General features: G+C 45.7%; 2 protein-coding genes across 2 annotated transcripts in view; both read left to right on the plus strand.

Annotated features, from left to right (window-relative positions):
• LOC143767253 (uncharacterized) overlaps positions 1 to 1634 on the plus strand; it is a 31786-nt gene extending 30152 nt beyond the window's left edge. Inside the window, exon 6 of the mRNA XM_077255457.1 lies at positions 200 to 1634. Within this exon, the coding sequence (XP_077111572.1) occupies positions 200 to 1539 (1340 nt within the window). The 3' untranslated portion in view covers positions 1540 to 1634. The remainder of the gene's footprint in view (positions 1 to 199) is intronic.
• The window catches only part of LOC143767259 (uncharacterized), a 220866-nt gene that overhangs the window by 104523 nt on the left and 96379 nt on the right, over positions 1 to 19964 (plus strand). The window lies entirely within an intron of this gene.

Genomic DNA, 19964 nt, shown 5'->3' on the forward strand with positions numbered 1-19964 from the left:
TTTGAAAGAGCAAAACCTGGTGACGTAACACCATGAACAATCAGCCTCAATTTTGAAGTTTACTGTCTTAGTTTGTTCATAATTGAATTTTTATTACAGTTTGTATGGAAATGTTATAAAATATGAAACAAAATAAATATTAATATAATTTAAATGCAGTGTTATTTAAAAATAATTAAATCCATTTTATTTTTGTCAGGTGACTGTACCAGGAGCTCCGAGGGACATGTGATATTCTCAGATTTTGCAGCTGATAATCATAGTAGCACATCTGATACAAGAGAAGGTGTCATTTTCACAGATACACCTCAAGCTCAGCTAAGAAAAAATCTGACACCTGATCATTTTCAACAGGTTCTCTCTTCTGCTTCATCAAAGACAAATATGCGAAATGAAAGTCAGAGACGTGCTGTTGAAATTGAAATAGCTTATATAGCGAAGAAATCATTTTCATGCTCAGAATGTGGAAAATATTACAGTCGTAAATCAAGCCTTGTTACACATCAGAAAATTCACACAGGAGAGAAGCCATTTTCATGCTCAAAATGTGAGAAATGTTTTGGATTGAAAGCCCAACTTGTATTACATCAGAGAAGTCACACAGGGGAAAAAACATTTTCATGTTCAGAATGTGGGAAATATTTTAACCGGAAAACAAATCTTGTTACACATCTGAGAATTCATACAGGACATAAGCCATTTTCATGCTCAGAATGTGGGAAATGTTTTAGATTGAATCCCCAACTTGTATTACATCAGAGAAGTCACACAGGGGAAAAACCATTTTCATGTTCAGAATGTGGGAAATATTTTAACCGGAAAACAAATCTTGTTACACATCTGAGAATTCATACAGGACATAAGCCATTTTCATGCTCAGAATGTGGGAAATGTTATAGTGTGAAAGCCAAACTTGAAATACATCAGAGAATTCACACAGGAGAGAAACCATTTTCATGCTCCGAATGTGGAAAATGTTTTACATACAAATCAGATCTTGGTAGACATCAGAAAATTCATTCAAGGCAGAAGTCATTTTCATGCTCAGAATGTGGGAAATGTTTTAAATACAAATCAAATTTTGATAAACATCAAAGAAATCACACAGGAGAGAAATCATTTTCATGCCCAGAATGTGGGAAATGTTTTAAATGGAAAACAAATCTTGTTACACATCTGAGAATTCACACAGGAGAGAAGCCATTTTCATGCTCAGAATGTGGGAAAAATTATAGTGAGAAATCCATACTTGTAAAACATCAGAGAAGTCACACAGGAGAGAAGCCATTTTCATGCTCAGAATGTGGGAAATGTTTTCATCAGAAAGCAAATCTTGTTACACATCAGTTAACTCACACAGGAGAGAAGCCATTTTTCTGTTCAGAATGTGGAAAATGTTTTAATCTGAAAGCAAGTCTTGTTAAACATCAGAGAATTCACACAGGGGAGAAACCGTTTTTCTGTTCAGACTGTGGGAAATGTTTTAGGCAGAAATCAAATCTTGTTACGCACCAGTTAACTCACACGGGTAAGAAATAATTTTCATGTTCATAATGTGGGAAAAATTTCATGACACTGGTATTGTCGATGTTTCAGGTGGAACCCTCCCCTAACCTTAACCCCCCCAAATTAAACACCCAATCACCTCCCCCCAACTTCCGGCCCCCAAAATAAAACAATGACACCGTAATTTGGATCATTTTGGCCACAGCAGCCTTTGTTAATACAACATACAAATATTTAACAATAATATAAATAATACACTGGGAGGGTCCTTGAAGCTCCCAAAATCTGGTGATTAACCAAACAAGAAACTGTGGACATAATAAACAGACCATAAATTACTCTCAGCCATTACCCCACTGGCTCAGGAGCACCATCACCCCAAGGGGTTCCATTGTCCACTTAAACCCTGATGATCCGACAAACCATTGCCGAAAATCACCAGCCCAAAAACATACTGTATTACCAATTGAGGAATCCATATACCCATGGATCCCCCAGACCAATTTAGCACCTACTTCAAGGACCCCCCAACCTTCACAACGAAGGTCTTTGACCACCTCAAATGCCTGAGACCCCCTACAACGAAAAGCTATGGCCCTCTCGATACCGTCCTGTAAAGTAAGCGCCCAAAGATGACTACCTACAGCATTCAAATGTACCCCATCTGCCAACCAAAATTCCTCATCCCCTTTTTCCAATTCAAAGTGAGGAACTGCAACACCCTCATTCCTACAAACGAAACTGGACACAGCCCTGTTAACTTTTATTCTGGACTTATTAATCCTTTCCACTGATCTCGCGTTACGCCAACATTTCTGCGGAACAATTTCGGACCACACAACGGTCATCCCTCTAAAATATACCCGTAACTGAAGCAAGTCATGTTTAATTTCCTTAACTAACTTCCGAAAAGGGCGAACCCCCAGATTGTTACCCCCAACATGTACAGTGCTGTGCAAATTAATTGGGACAAAGCAAAAAAACACATATTTTTAAATATTTAATAATAAAATGTTATAATGCACTCTTACATATAAATTCTGAAAATTACCTTTTTCCACTGGCTAGTTGACCAAGATTTATTTATTTATATATTAAAACTGGTTTGAGTCACTGACTGGTAACCAACTTACGATTTTACTTAAAAAATGCTTTGTCCCAATTAATTTGCACAGCACTGTAACACCAAAATATCAAGTGCCCTATCAAGCCTGGCGCTGCTATGCACCTCTTGTAAAACCCTGTTCCAACTCATCGCCCTGAAACCAAGCCACCTTATCACTGCCATGTTCATGGAAAAACCGAGCTTTCTTCCCACATGCTACACGTCGTGCTCCCCAGTGGACCTACGAATGGGCCAAAATCCAAATCAACAATGGATTGGAATCTACAATAAAAACACAAACGTCTTAAACAACAATCCCTTCCCATTCACCACAATGCAACCTCAATTGTGTAAATCCACCCCAACTTCTTGAGGGCTAATATAACTCCTATAGCGCCTGGAATCCTATCTACCAATCCGCTGCACTACGTCAGGACCCTACCCACAAACTGCTGCTTCTGTTGTCGCCCTGATCCAAAACAAATGAGATAAAAACCAGGAGACATCCAGTCCCAACAAAGCCAAACCCTTCCTAAACATGTTAATAAACTGGAACTTTGACAAAAAGGAACCGTCCGCATGACACAATAATGGCCCCTCCTGACAAGGCCGAAAACCATTAAAAGACTATAAACAGCGCACCGGACACATCATGGATTCTGGCACTGCTCCTAATACTACCCGCTTACCATTTCCCTCTTGATCAGTTTTCAACTGCCTAATCCAAAACTCCAACCCTTTAGTTGTGGCCACCACATCCCTGGCTAGAAGACCTCCCCCTCTTCTTTTACTGTGAGACAGAATCTCCCCCACCCTTAGAGCTCCAAAGAAGGCACGCGAAAAACCCAAACAGAAAAGACAAGCCTCCAAAGACAAGCACATTAAAAGAAACCAGACTCCTACAATCACCTTGACTACAACCTCGTTTAAACCCGTTCAATGCATGCTTCACCAAAAACACTTTTGTCAAATGCCTGTGATCCCGAAGCTTGAAACCAAAGGCCAAAGCCGCGTTAATCCTTCGCCGATGACAAACCTTCTGCAGCCCCCTGACTCAACCACAACAACAAAGCTCCCACCTGATCTGCAACATTCCCTTGACCATTACACAATGCCAACCAACCCTCCCATGAAAACCGACTGGTATGCGGCCCACGTAGTGGTAGCCAGGAACGACTTAATCAAAGACTCTGCAGCCCGGAGACCATGCTCCAAAGCTCCGCTGGGCACTCCATACCCTTGTCCTTTGCATCCGGGGCCAACAACCAAAAACGCTCCCACTGTAAACGAGATAGTGAGTCATTAATAGAATTCTTTACACCTGGCACATGAGAAGCCATAAGCTATGCATTTATGGAAAGACAAGTCAAAACCAATTGCCGAAGTACTCGAATCACCAGAGGTGAAGATGCCGTCAAACTATTAATCGCATACACTACCCTCATGTTATCATAGTTAAAACGCACCCTCCTGTCCTGAAAATCCCTCCTCGATAAGTGCACGGCTACCAGAATGGGAAATGTCTCCAACAATGCTATATTCTTGACCAGACCTGACAAAAACCAATCTTCCGGTCACGTGGAAGCACACCACTGACCTCTAAAGTATGCCCCAAAATCAACCCCAACTGAAGCATCAGTAAACAAATCCAAATCACAGTTTCCCACTGCCTCCTCCATAAGCAATGAAAGGTCATTATATTGCTTTTAAAAACCAATCCCAAACCTCCAAATCAGCTTTGTGCTCACCTGATAGCCGAGCAAAATGATTCAGAGCTCAAACTCCTACAGTGGCACTAACCAATCGACGAGAGAAAACTCTCCCCATTGGGATAATGCAGCAAGCAAAATTCAGCTTACCGAGAAGCGACTGAACTTCCCGCAATGACAACTTTTTTAGACAAACCACGCCTGAGCCACCTATCCAACAACGCTAACACCTTCTCCTCTGTCAATCTGAACTCCCAATTGACAGAGTCAATCACGATGCCCAAAAAAGAATCGCCTGTACAGGGCCCTTCCATTTTTCCCGGAGTTAACGATACCCCAAAACGCTCCGCCACTCACTCAACTGCCGTCAGAATGATTTCACAACAGACGGAATGACCAGGACCAGTACACAAAAAATCATCCAAATAATATATCAGCGAGTCATAACCTGACACATCACGGACAACTCATTAAAATAAAGAACTGAAGGCCTCAAAAAACGCACAAAGAACAACCCATTGGTAAACATCTATCAACAAAAAATTCCCCTCCCTAATAACAACCCAACAATCTACCGTTCTCAGGATGAACCGGTAACAATCTAAAAGCAGATTCAATGACTGTCTTAGCCATAAGTGCCCCCCTCCCACAACTCCTAACCCAACGCGCTGCTTCACCAAATGAAGTATAAACCATGAAGCAAAGCTCCGGGCCAATTCCGTCATTCACCGACCTCCCCGAGGATAAGACAGATGATGAATAAGCTGAAATTTATTCGGCTCCTTCTTATGTAAAACTCCTAAGTGGTAAAACAACCAAATCCTCAAATGGAGGATCACTAAATGGTCCAGACATCCAGCCCAAGGCAACCTCTTTGTCCAACTTCTCCACAACCAACTCCGCTTTTTGCTCCCCCAACCAAATATTCTTAAGAACCCAGGGTATCTCAAAAGGTTGAGTAGGAATTTTGAAACTCCCTAAAACCTAACAACAATAGCTCCACCTTACACTTATCAGGAAACCTATTTAAATAAGGGACCATCACAGCTAGCTTCACTGGTGTCTCTCCCTTGTGCATTATTTCCCACCTTCGCCTTGTTCTTTCTAAAACATCTGGCAGCTCCATGGGAGGAACCATTGCAGTGCGAGCAGAGATGCTTGAACTTGCAGCTGGTTCCAAATTGACATTGGCTTTCATTAAACTGCCAGCATAATCCGGGCTTCTGAACTCTTGACTGCCCTGTTTGCCCCCCAGCCCCTTGTGTATTCCCCTGGGTAGTGTTCTGGCCGGCAACCCAGGCTCCCAAAAGAAAGGAATTGCCAAACCTAGTCAGCCCCATAACCCGCAACCACAAACCTATGTTTTTCTGATCCCACCGAATTTCCGGACGAACAGCTTTCCTCTGCCGAAACTGGTCATCATAACAGAGCCATGCTTGTCGCCCATAAATCCTATGGGCCTCCCCGATGGAATCCATATAGCAGAACAGAGGAGAGCAATTCTCAGTCGCCTTTTCCCCTGTAACACTTGCCAAAATAGCAGATGCCTGAAGCCAGTTGACAAATGTCTGAGGGATCAGGTGCCACCTCCGTTTCTCTTCCTCCTCTTTCTTACTATCATTCTTTTTCCCTTTATCTAAATTTAACTTCTCCAAAGGAAGCAGGGAAAAAATGTCGATATATTCATCCTTCCAAATTTTTTCCCATTCTTCCTTCTTAAGGTGGACCCCAAGCGGGCCCTCAAAACAAACATAGACCTCCACATGAGCCCTTTCATCCAAATGAATCCTACTCTCCTTTTCCATCTGCACCGACACTGACATCAGATCAGAAATTCTGCTAGGCACAACACAGCTAAATGCCCTAGAGTCAGCCTACCACCTTCCAAATGTGTCAGCAAATCCCTCACATTCCCCAAAATCTCTTTAATCCCATCACCCATGGAATCTGACTGAACTCCAATCCCCTGACCCTAAATTACTGACCCAACTACCTGACTACCCTCCATCACTGGAGACATCAACAACGGAGGAAACGGACAAGACATAGAATAATACTCACCGGGCTGCGAGGGAGCTGTGATCCCCCCAGCCAAAGATCCCATTTCCAGATGTCCGTCAGCTGCACCAATCCCATCCAATTGACCCTCTGGTGCCTGAGGTCCAAATCCTGATGATCCAGAGGATGCTGACGTCATGGCCCTGTGGCAGGCCACACAACCCTAGACTGGACCGCTCCATAATACTCACTTGGACCAGCAGGCTGCACCAGAGAGGATGACCCCCAGACACCAACCCGCTGCTGATCCATCCACTGGTAATGGAGGCTGCTGAGCATTCAATATAAGTCATGGTGCTGTAGATGGCACTCAAGAGGTTAATAACAGGGCTGGTAGCTCTGGCTGCAGGGGGATACCGCCCGCCGGCTGGACTTCCTGGCACATCCTGTGGTCAGATGCAGTGGTAGAGGCTAGCCACCCATCTGGATTACCGCCATGACGTTACTGGTCCTGGGATTTCTGGCGCACGCAGGTTCCATCCCTGAAACAGGCTGAGATGGAGACCTGCTAACCACCGCTGAACTCAGCTTGGCTTGTGGATTCCACCCAAACCAGGGCCTGCTAGCATGCTTACGATCTGGCGCCCAACCTGGGGGGTCCCCGAAGGGGCTCCTGTGCTGAGTCCAGCGGGGAGCCACGTCTGGAGACAAGCGATCAGAGGACCGCTCCCATGGGGATTCTGCCGCCACCATCCTTGCTCCCCCGCCGATGATCCCGGCAACCTACAGCAGCAGCCAGCCGGGTGGCTGTGACTTTGCTGCCAACCGGAGGCTCTCCAGGATCTGCGCTACTGATGCCATGGTAAGCGCACCAGTGTGACAAGGGGACTGCTCTTGACTAGGAGTGGAAAAATAAAGTGTCCCCACCGCTAACTCCCTATAAAAGTCCCCTTAGCATAACCCACCCCAGTAACCCTGTCCCCACCCCCTCCAACCCATTGTCATGCCGACCTCTGCCCACGCCTCGGGGTGGGCGTCATTCTCTGGCCTTTACTTCAGTAAAGTAAGTCTTGTTCTATATACGAGAAGTCACACAGGGGAGAAACCATATTCATGTTCAGAATATGGGAAAAATTTTATGAATCAATCAGAACTTTTTATACATCAAAGAACTCACACAGGGGAAATGCCATTTTCATGTTCAAATTGCGGGGACATGTTTTAGTTGGAAAACAATACACGCATCAGAGAACTCACACAGGGAAGTAGCCATTTTCTAAATTGTTTCACTGATATGTAGTAGAAAAACATAAGTTATAGCAAAGTCACTCGTCTGCAAATGAAAGGGAAAGCAATTTAGTGCACTAAATGATTATTAGAAAATGTATACAATTACCCATTACCATTTGTTATTGAAAACAAGTATAAAATAAAACACCTATATTTGAGCAAAGTATGTATCTTACATTTGTATAACTACAGTATAAAGGGTTGTCTGATGCTTTCTTCCATCCTATTTGATATTGAACATGGAGAGATGATCAGGGCCGTATTTGCCACTAGGCACTCGAGGGCACGTGCCTAGGGCGGCGACATTGCGGGGGGCGGCACCTGAGCAAGGTTGTTTTTTCTTTTTTTTTTTTTTTAGCCCCAGGTCACAAGCGAATGACCGCCCCGCCCCCCCGCCCCCCCCCCCCCCCGCTCCCCCCGCCCCCCTCCTCCGAGTCCCACCTGCCCTCCCGGAAGACAATACTCACAAGTCACAACTCACACCGGGCGGATAGGAGGGAGGGGGGGGCGTGGAGAGCAGCTGCACCATCCAGGAAGTGTCTTCTCGCGCTGCAGCTCGGAGGAGGCATGGGGCTAGAGAAGGAGGAGGCTGACGCTCGCATCTTCATGGACGAGTTCAGCCGCTCCTCTGCCCCGATGCTGACGCTGGAGGAATCGCATGACAGTCAGCCGGACCGGGACCCGCACGACTTCAACGGGCACCTGAAGGTGAGTGCTGCGCAGATGTAGCAGAACCGAGCGGTCCCGGTCTGGCTAACTGGCAAACTCCCCACACGCCATCCAAGTCCTGCATTCCTGTGTAATATGAGCCATGCATACAGGGGGGGGGGTGAATATGAGCCATACATACAGGGGGGGGGGGGGTGAATATGAGCCATACATACAGGGGGGGGGGGTGAATATGAGCCATGCATACAGGGGGGGGGGGTGAATATGAGCCATGCATACAGGGGGGGGGGTGGATATGAGCCATACATACAGGGGGGGGGTGAATATGAGCCATACATACAGGGGGGGGGTGAATGAGCCATGCATACAGGGGGGGTGAATATGAGCCATGCATACAGGGGGGGGGGGTGAATGAGCCATGCATACAGGGGGGGGGGGTGTAATATGAGCCATGCATACAGGGGGGGGGTGAATATGAGCCATACATACAGGGGGGGGGGGTGAATATGAGCCATACATACAGGGGGGGGGTGAATATGAGCCATGCATACAGGGGGGGGTGTGAATATGAGCCATGCATACAGGGGGGGGGGTGAATGAGCCATGCATACAGGGGGGGGTGTAATATGAGCCATGCATACGGGGGGGGGGGTGAATATGAGCCATACATACAGGGGGGGGTGAATGAGCCATGCATACAGGGGGGGGGTGAATATGAGCCATGCATACAGGGGGGGGTGAATGAGCCATGCATACAGGGGGGGGTGAATGAGCCATGCATACAGGGGGGGGGTGAATATGAGCCATGCATACAGGGGGGGTGAATATGAGCCATGCATACAGGGGGGGGTGAATGAGCCATGCATACAGGAGGGGGGGTGAATATGAGCCATGCATACAGGAGGGGGGGGTGAATATGAGCCATGCATACAGGGGGGGGGGGTGAATATGAGCCATGCATACAGGGGGGGGTGTGAATATGAGCCATGCATACAGGGGGGTGTGTGAATATGAGCCATGCATACGGGGGGGAGTGTGAGCCATGCATACAGGAGGGGGGGGTCATTATACAGTATCATGGAGAACTGTGTGTGGCCATTATACAGTATTGAGCATCATGTGTGGCCGTTATACAGTATGGAGCATCATGTGTGGCCCATGGCAATTATACAGTATGGAGCATCATGTGTGGCCGTTATACAGTATGGAGAACTGTGTGTGGCCTTTATACAGTATGGAGCATCATGTGCGGTCATTATACAGTATGGAGCATCATGTGTGGCCGTTATACAGTATTGAGCATCATGTGGGATCATTATACAGTATGGAGCATCATGTGTGGCCGTTATACAGTATTGAGCATCATGTGTGGTCATTATACAGTATGGAGCATCATGTGTGGCCATTATACAGTATGGAGCATCATGTGCGGTCATTATACAGTATGGAGCATCATGTGTGGCCGTTATACAGTATGGAGCATCATGTGGGATCATTATACAGTATGGAGCATCATGTGTGGCCGTTATACAGTATTGAGCATCATGTGCGGTCATTATACAGTATGGAGCATCATGTGTGGCCATTATACAGTATGGAGCACTGTGTGGCCATATTTTTTCATTTATAATTATTGTATATAAAACATTGTGATCAGCAGTGCTAATATGGCTGTGGTTGGGACGTGGATATGGGTGTGACTAGTTGTGAAATGGGTGTGGTCAGAGGCGTGGCCTAAAATTTGCTGCGGTGCGCTACGCGCGCCGCACACTTTGTGCCTCCTTCCCTTCTTCAAAAGTTGGGAGGTATGGTACCACATTTGCCAGATCATGGCAAGTGCCGCAGATACCATAGGGAATGAATGAGGCCAACCGCAGTGTTGCCGTAAGTGATCCGTTACGTGGCAGATGCAGAAAAACTGCCCCATCTGCTGCAAAAGGCGACTTTCACATCAGCGATTCTTGCCAAAGTCCCTGCCAATAGTGTCATACTCACCGATGGGGGGGGGGGGGGGCAGCTCTAAAAGTGCCTAGGGCAGCGGAAACTCTAAATACGGCCCTGGAGATGATGCATGATGCAATACATAATCAGGATAATTGCCAAGGTAACCATTTAATGCCCCACTTTTATCATCCAGTTAATTGACCTAATAATTAGATGAGACCAGGGGCGTACATAGATATCATGAAGTGTCAAAGGAAAAGTTCTCCATATAGTTCTCGATACATTGGTGTCCCTTCTCATGCAGGAAAATGTACAGACACAATAAATAAATCACCTAGCCTTGTCCCCATTATGTGCTTCTCCAGTCTGTGCTGTGTGAGGACTGAGGCACCACACAGAAGGCACAATGATATTGCCTGCAGCGCCAAAACTTAGACATGCTGGCTGAATGATGGAGCAACAAGCTGATGGCTCCCTGTTCCACCATTGCATGTAACTGGATCTGTGTACTGAAGATGTAGATACCATTGGACGTGCGAATGTTCAGCATTGGATGAGAATAGTTTAAAATCAAATAGTGGCCTTAACAACCGTCTCAATCATGTACAATACGTTTTGAGTTATTTTCCCCCAAAATTACAATAGGAGAATAACAGAAATTTATGGAGCAAGAAGTATAGTCAGGGTCCAGTTTGTCAGTTTGAGCTGCTACATGTTGTACAAAGCAGCATTTGTAATCTGTGTCCTCCAGGACATATTCCTAAACCACATCATTCCTATCAGAGTGGTGTGCTCCTGGAAATGCCAAGAGGTGAGGAAGGTTATCAAACAAAGATATCACTCGTAAAATTCTTTTTATGGACATAAAAGTATGCACATTGTTGTGGTAATCGACTGTACCCTGAATAAAGGCTTATATTTGTTTGTTTTTTGAGTGCTTTGATATTTATTTATTATAAGTTTGGAGATTTTGCAGGAATTTGATATTCATGATGGTGTCCTGCAGTTTGGTATTGATAATATCAAACGGAAGGACACTATCATGAATATCAAATTCATGCAAAATCTCCAAAATTCATTCTTTTATTTTAAAATATCTATAAGTATCTTCATCCTTGTTTTATGGAAAACCCTGTTACTATGTTGCAGACGCTGTTAACATAGAATCATTGAATATTAGAAATACTGGTCTGTCCATCGTTTTGCTTACCATATTTTTTGGACAATAGGACGCATCGGACCATAAGACGCACCCCAAATTTTCAGAAGGAAAATAGGGAAAAAGTTAATCCGTCTTTGCTGCTTAGATTTTTTTTTACATAACTATATAGAAAAAAAAAATTGATTTATTTCTTCATCACTTCGTTTCACGTACATCCTTCTCAGCACGTGATGTGTGGTGTGCCTTCAAGGGTTAATTTATCTTCTCTCACTGAATCCAGCACTCAACCTCTGCTATAGACTATAAAGTGAGCATAAATAATGCCCCGACACAGTCCGCACATCCTGGCTACACAACATGCTGCCACAACTCGTCAAAGAGAAGGGGTAATTAGTCTCCAAAATATGGTACTATCTGACCATTAAAAAGCCACACACTCTCTGAAAGGCTATGGATTCTTCAGAGAATATGGGTAACAAACTTTTTAAATGTTTTTGCTTTAATATACAAAGTACAGTGCTTACAAGCAGGGCCTCCATCAGGGCATTACTATGGTGCCCGATGAACATGGGGCCTCTCTTCTGCTCATCGGGCCCCAGCGGCAGCCGATGCAGTAACGGAACCTGCGCCTGAGACACATTTTCAGTTACACTCTATTGCCGTGCGGGCCCGCACGGCAATAGTTTAAAGCCGCCAGTCAATCGGAAGCTGGCAGCTGACATCAGCGCGCACGTCACCGGCGTATGACATCATTGTCATTCACCGGCGGGTACGCGCTTGAAATGACTGGGGTGTACATTAGCGCTGGAGCGCGGCCAGGTAAGGAGAAAGTTTTTTTTTTTAATTGAAAGTGGCAAGCCCGGGGCTGGATGGGAGACACAGGGGCAGGATAGAGACACATGGACCATGTGTCTCCATCCTCCCTGGGATAGAATGGAGACATGGGGCAGGATGGAGATGTAAAGAGGTGGCCAGTCCCCTCAGTAGTGTCCTCTTCTCCTTTCTTGTGATTCCGCCGAGCACTTTATGTACATGTTTTATGCACCCATATGTTTTATGTGTAATGTAATGTAAGTGCTGTAATTGTTATACCTTGTATTGTATAAGGTCCCCTTTAATGACTATGTATAGAGTCAGGGACATAAATAGTTAAAAAAGGGGCTGGTCCAGCAGCAGTAGAGAGGCTGGAATTGGAGCCACCAGGAGAGAGGAAGCTGTTGCTTCCTCCGAACTGCCCGGATACGTGGAACATGGTAGACGTGTTTCACAGACAGGGCACTGACAGACCCCCCCGGATGGGAGAGGTCTGTTGCCCTGGGCTTCAAGGACTCCCAGGACTCCAGGGACTCAGGAGGGGTCCTGAAGACTACAAGGCTAAGGACTGCAACACGGGCCTCAGGATTCTGAAAGGGCCCCCGCTTCTGAGGGGTTATCCCCGGCATGTGTAATACCACTAAATCTTGGCTGCTGCAACTGCTGGGTGCAGTTCGAAAGCATGACAGAGAGAGAGTAGGAAAACCAGTGTTGTACTCATGCCTTATTTCTTCATCACTGTTCAATAAAAAATTATTTTCCTTGCTGGACAACGACCGCCTTCCGGATTCTTATTCATCTGGACCGCTATGAAAAAAGGTAATTTGTGGGGAAATAACTGTGTTGGTCCCATCTGTCTATGTGCAAGGGGCCGGGGATGCTCGCTGATAGTGTCCTCAGTGGAATCTGCTGGTGAACTGTGTCTTTAAATAGCTTGGCCACAACTACCCCACCCCCGCTCAGTGCCCTTGTTACAGAGACACGGGTATCAGGACTCAACATTTTTTATTACCTATTGTGCATTACTACCCTTTTCCAAGATTGGCGTTTTTGCTCTCATGTGCATTGCCTCTTCCTGCTATATAACTCCACCCCAGCCTTTAGTCTGTGCTAGAGTATTCTGCCTTGCATCCAGCTCCTGATCTCTGATTACTCCCTGGCTATACACCTGTGTAGCGCCCCCACTACCGCAGGGCCGAGGGGTACCCGGTACCGGGCCTCTGAGTCTCTGCTCTGGGGGTGTCATGGTGGATAGACCCGGTCCGTGACCCTGCTGAGGGGCGCCCAATGAAAGGTGTGGGTGGTGATGCTGTAGTGGTGCGGTGCAGGTCGCAGTAAATAACGAGGACACCAGGTTGCAGTCTCTTTACCTCTTTACTGAAGACTTCAGGATCCTCAGTCCGGAATACGGTTAACCAGGCTGTGGGAGTCCGGCCGGTCCGATGGCACCTCCGGAGTTCCCTTTGCAGGTGGAAATCTGTGCCTACCTTCTAGCGCTTGTGTGTTGTGGTCCTCCCCTGCTGTGCTTACAGGATAGTCCCCACAACTGTTGTGTCTGTTTCTGAAGTTCCCTCACAACTCGATTATGATGTTCTTCTTCGTCCCCCAGATGATATGGCTAGGACGCACCCGTATGACGGGTAGGCTCGGAGCTCTTCCTGGACCCTAGTGTCGCCCCTCTCCTGTTGTTGCCCCCTATGTCTTCTTAGGTGATTTGGGTGAGACAGCCCGCCTATAACTGACTGTCCTGCCGTAGGTTTGAAGTTAGGCCTGGAGCTCTATACTTCCTCGGCGTTCCGGCCACCGGCTGCGCGCCTCAGTAGGATGTTGCCTCGTCTTACAGCACGACTCCTACTGGTGTTTCTCCTTGTTGCGTTGATCTCGTTTCTCACTCAGCACAATAAACCTCGCTTCTTGTCCTTTCTTAGGGTACCCCCGCGATCAGGTGCAGGCGCGGTACCTTAACGTTCTCTCAGTTCACTAGGCCTCTGTCAGGATCCCACCCCTGACAGGGACCCCCCTGAATCTTCCCCTGCAACACCCTCTGCCACAGGATGTTGCCTGGTTCCAACCCAGTCAGCTTTTCTGCCTAACTTCCTATCCAACCCCCAGTTTTACCAGATTGTGAGGAGTGGCCTAATACATAGCACCCTTAGCTCCCCCTGGAGGCCAGACTGTGAAGTGTATTGGTGTCTGTGATACCTGGTCAGGTGAACTCCTTCAGTGCCATCAGACGTACCATAGCCCCCCTTATTGGCGGAGCATCAGTACTGCAACGACCAGGACTCTGGGGCGCTGCACTTGCTCCTGTGAACCTGTGTGGTTATCCTGCTACTCTGCTCTGAGTTCCTTCCGCATACACCAGTTTCCAGTAATCCTCCTTCATCTGGCTGCTTGTGTTTACTTCCATCTGCATTTATTGGACATGTAAGCTGTTGCTGCTCTGCAAAAACTTGAGACTATTACCCGGGCTTCCCTGGTTGAGCTAGGATATCATTTGAGCTGCCTTTATAAGCATATCTATCTGTGTTATGACTAAACAACTAAACAAACTAAACAATATGTCAAGTATCCTCAAGAATAACTGTGCTTCATTTCTGCTTGATTGCATTTCCCTCTGAAGTTCCCTATAGACTGTTAAGCTGCGTTTGATATTTACACCAAGTGTTGTGGACTTGAGTTTCTCTCTGCACCTGTTTGAATCACCGTGTGAAACATAGACTTTACCACTTATAAAACTGTCCTGTAGTTGTCTTGTTCCACGCAAAAAGTATCCTGAGTTATCCCCTATAATTATTACACAGAGCTTGATGGAGACACAGGGAGCTTGATGGAGACACAGAGGGCAGGATGGAGGCACAGGGTGCTGGATGGAGGCACAGAGGGCAGGATGGAGACATGGGGCAAGATGGAGACATAGGGCAGGATGGAGACACAGGGGGCTTGATGTAGACACAGAGGGCTTGATGGAGACAGGGGGCTTGATGGAGACACAGGGGGCTTGATGGAGACACAGGGGGCAAAATGGAGGTGGGGCAGGATGGAGACACAGGGAGTAGGATGGAGACACGGGGCAGGATGGAGACACGGGGCAGGATGGAGACAAATAGTGCAGGATCATGGGTCAGGATGGATACAATGAAGACAGATGGGGCAGGATGGGACATCACATGGAGGCAGAATGGATACTTATGAGGGCATGATGGGAGAACATATGGCTGGAGCCAGGAATGAGACACATGGGGGCCAGGATGGGGGATGTTATCATAGGGGCTAATTAAGGGATATTATTTCTGCAGTGATGTATTTTATTTTTTGAGGATACGATTTTAAATGGGGGGGCGGTCCTGTTACTGTGTAGAGCGACACTATGTCACCTTTTTTCTTCATGTCGTGTAGTGTAGAAGTTGGGAAAAAATTAAGTAATGTGTTCTGTGTCCTTTCCTGCTGAGACGAGCCCTGCCTGGAAGAAGTGATGGAGGTCTGTGCTGGATGAAGATGAAAAGTGAAGATGAACTTCACCTAGAGACGTCACTGGTGAGTCAGTGTGTTACCTGTACACTGACACTGTACACTGTATACTATATACAGAGGTCCTGTGTACAATGTCCTTGGGGGTCACTGTATTACTTGTACACTGACACTATTTACAGAGGTCATGTGTGCAATGTCACCAGTGATCACTGTATTACCTTTACACTGACACTATATTCAGAGCTCCTGTGTTTATTGTCCTTGATCACTGTATATCCTGTACACTGATACTGTATACAGAGTTTCTGTGTGTAATTTCACCGGTAAACACTGTATTACCTGTACACAATACACAGAGCTCCTGGGTATAATGTCACCGGTAATCACCATTACCTGTACCAGGACACTGCATACTAAGTACAGATCTCCTGTGTATAATGGCACTTATGGTGATATTAGTATTGTTTTTTTTATTAATGATCAGTATTGTAGTATTCAGTCAGTATGTGGTGGTAATATGTTGTCTGGCCATGGAGTGGCGGTATTTGTTCCTTGTGTGTGCTGTGTTATTTGGTCACTATGTGGTGGTGATATGTGGTCTGGTCATGGTGTGGTGGTATCTGTTCCTTGTATGTGGTTTTTTTGGTCACCATGTGGTAATATGTGGTCTGGACATGGTGCAGTGGTATTTGTCCCTTGTATGTGATATTATCCGGTCATTGTGTTGGTAATATGTGATCTGGTCATGGTGCGATGGTATTTGTCCTTTGTGATATTATTGGTCATTTTAAAAATTGAAAAATTAATAAAAATAATACCTAAATTGTATTGCATATTTTAACAAATGTTTAATAGGTTAGAGTAGAGTACGGCTCGGCCAAAAGAGTGTACCTTGTTGTGGTGGCGGCTTAAAAAATCTTTTGGCCTAAACAAAAGCTGATGGCTATGTATGTGATCTGGTGATGGGAACTGTTAATGTGTGATTGGTGAGGATGTGGTGCAGATGTGGTGTTTTTCTATGCGTGGATGGTGGGACTGTGGAAGGTTCGAGGGGTGGAGCCTGGGCAAAGTCTCAAGGGGGCCCCCACAATTTTGACAGTATGTGGTCCCGAAATTCATAGTGGCAGCCCTGCTTAGAAGAAAAGATATAGGAAGAGTGAGAGTGCCAGAGATAATTATTACTGAGGAGGAAAATGTCCGAGGGGAAACGTAATGGGGAATCTCCATAGACCTCCACCCACATAACCACACACTAGATATATGATATAAAAAAGGTCAGGATGAGCTAGCATTCATTAACACTAAATTACAGGTCCTTCTCAAAAAATTAGCATATAGTGTTAAATTTCATTATTTACCATAATGTAATGATTACAATTAAACTTTCATATATTATAGATTCATTATCCACCAACTGAAATTTGTCAGGTCTTTTATTGTTTTAATACTGATGATTTTGGCCTACAACTCCTGATAACCCAAAAAACCTGTCTCAATAAATTAGCATATCAAGAAAAGGTTCTCTAAACGACCTATTACCCTAATCTTCTGAATCAACTAATTAACTCTAAACACATGCAAAAGATACCTGAGGCTTTTAAAAACTCCCTGCCTGGTTCATTACTCAAAACCCCCATCATGGGTAAGACTAGCGACCTGACAGATGTCAAGAAGGCCATCATTGACACCCTCAAGCAAGAGGGTAAGACCCAGAAAGAAATTTCTCAACAAATAGGCTGTTCCCAGAGTGCTGTATCAAGGCACCTCAATGGTAAGTCTGTTGGAAGGAAACAATGTGGCAGAAAACGCTGTACAACGAGAAGAGGTGACTGGACCCTGAGGAAGATTGTGGAGAAGGACCGATTCCAGACCTTGGGGAACCTGAGGAAGCAGTGGACTGAGTCTGGTGTGGAAACATCCAGAGCCACCGTGCACAGGCGTGTGCAGGAAATGGGCTACAGGTGCCGCATTCCCCAGGTAAAGCCACTTTTGAACCATAAACAGCGGCAGAAGCTGTTGCTAAGTGGTCCCAAGTACTTTTTTCTGATGAAAGCAAATTTTGCATGTCATTCGGAAATCAAGGTGCCAGAGTCTGGAGGAAGACTGGGGAGAAGGAAATGCCAAGATGCCTGAAGTCCAGTGTCAAGTACCCACAGTCAGTGATGGTGTGGGGTGCCATGTCAGCTGCTGGTGTTGGTCCACTGTGTTTCATCAAGGGCAGGGTCAATGCAGCTAGCTATCAGGAGATTTTGGAGCACTTCATGCTTCCATCGGCTGAAATGCTTTATGGAGATGAAGATTTCATTTTTCAGCACGACCTGGCACCTGCTCACAGTGCCAAAACCACTGGTAAATGGTTTACTGACCATGGTATTACTGTGCTCAATTGGCCTGCCAACTCTCCTGACCTGAACCCCATAGAGAATCTGTGGGATATTGTGAAGAGAAAGTTGAGAGACGCAAGACCCAACACTCTGGATGAGCTTAAGGCCGCTATTGAAGCATCCTGGGCCTCCATAACATCTCAGCAGTGTCACAGGCTGATTGCCTCCATGCCACGCCGCATTGAAGCAGTCATTTCTGCCAAAGGATTCCCGACCAAGTATTGAGTGCATAACTGAACATTATTATTTGATGGTTTTTTTGTTTGTTATTAAAAAACACTTTTATTTGATTGGACGGGTGAAATATGCTAATTTATTGAGACAGGTTTTTTGGGTTATCAGGAGTTGTAGGCCAAAATCATCAGTATTAAAACAATAAAAGACCTGACAAATTTCAGTTGGTGGATAATGAATCTATAATATATGAAAGTTTAATTGTAATCATTACATTATGGTAAATAATGAAATTTAACACTATATGCTAATTTTTTGAGAAGGACCTGTATAAGTAAATGATGGGGTGAAACACCTAGTCTGGAAAACAAATAGTGAATGGAGGAGAGGAAAGACCAAACAGATGATAGTGTGCACACCCAACACAAGATAGTCATAAAATATGATAAATTTTATTGCACATCTTAAACACACAAAAATGGAGTTAAAACCACTTAAAAACATGTAACAACATGTATGCAAATTGCCTCTAAAGAGAAAAAGGGGACTTGAACTCTATAGCGCCACCTGTTGGAAGTAGTGATCCTACAAGTCACAATCAACCCTCTCAGGCCTCTCACCTAGCCAAATCAGTTCTCATACTTTGCACTGAAGAGGGCCAATAGCCCGAAACACCATGTCTGCAAATTGAGATGCTGATTTGGCTTTTATCCTAAGTCATATTGCAAGACTCGTTAAAGGGTTGATTGTGACTTTTTTTCTCTGAAGAGGCAATTTGCATATTACATTTCCCAAAGGAGCATTGCACGGCGAATAAGCCTCCTTACCTTGACAAGCCAGCTGGTATGTCACGCTCCACAAGGAGAAACCTTACCCCTGTAACAACATGAACATCAGATAACACCCCTGCAAAAAGAGTAGCCATGTAGGGCATCAAACAAATGAATAGATGGAGTTCCGCTGGTGAATAGACAAATCAGTCAGCCAATCATACAGCATACAAAGGGTAACTATGCCTCAATGCATAGACTAGAGTCACTGAATAGTGAGGGTTACTCTTTAGGAAAAATATACCAAATATACCAGGAAAGGAGCAACAATTCTGATCAGCTAAAAGTTAGAGCTACCCCCTTAGTCATGTGTATAAGGGGCTGTATTGCATAATGCAAATTAATCAGTATGGCTAAAGGGTGACAGGGAGACATACAATCCAGCAGCCTGGTGTAAAAACAGCTGCATAATGTGGCCTGTGCACATTGAATGGGAACCTGTCACCCCCCAGGGCCTGTTAAGGTAAAAGAGCCACCTTCAGCAGCACTAAGGCTGCATTCTGTAAAGGTGGCTCTTATGTTTAGTATCCCTAGGAATGCTGAAATAATCACTTTTATGAATTTCGCGTCATACCTCTATTGAGTCAGGGAGCTATGATTTCTCCCTGACTCAAGCGCCTCGCAGCCGTCCATCATCCCACCGGGCGCCGCCTCCTCTCTGTCTTGTGCCGTCACCCACGCCTGCGCTCTGCAATTATTTCTCGGGCATGTGCCGTGCGCGCTGCCCTGGTACTTACATCAAGTGATGTAAGTAGATTGCGCCTGCGCACAGCGCCAGATTCCCAGCCCCGCAGTGTGAATACACCATAACACACTACAGGGTGGGATCTGGAGCTGTGCGCAGGCGCGATCTACTTGCATCACTTGATGTAAGTTCCAGGGCAGCGCGCAAGGCGCATGCCCGAG

The sequence above is a fragment of the Ranitomeya variabilis genome, chromosome 4 (assembly GCF_051348905.1).
Source record: "Ranitomeya variabilis isolate aRanVar5 chromosome 4, aRanVar5.hap1, whole genome shotgun sequence".
In the NCBI taxonomy this organism is placed as follows: domain Eukaryota; kingdom Metazoa; phylum Chordata; class Amphibia; order Anura; family Dendrobatidae; genus Ranitomeya; species Ranitomeya variabilis.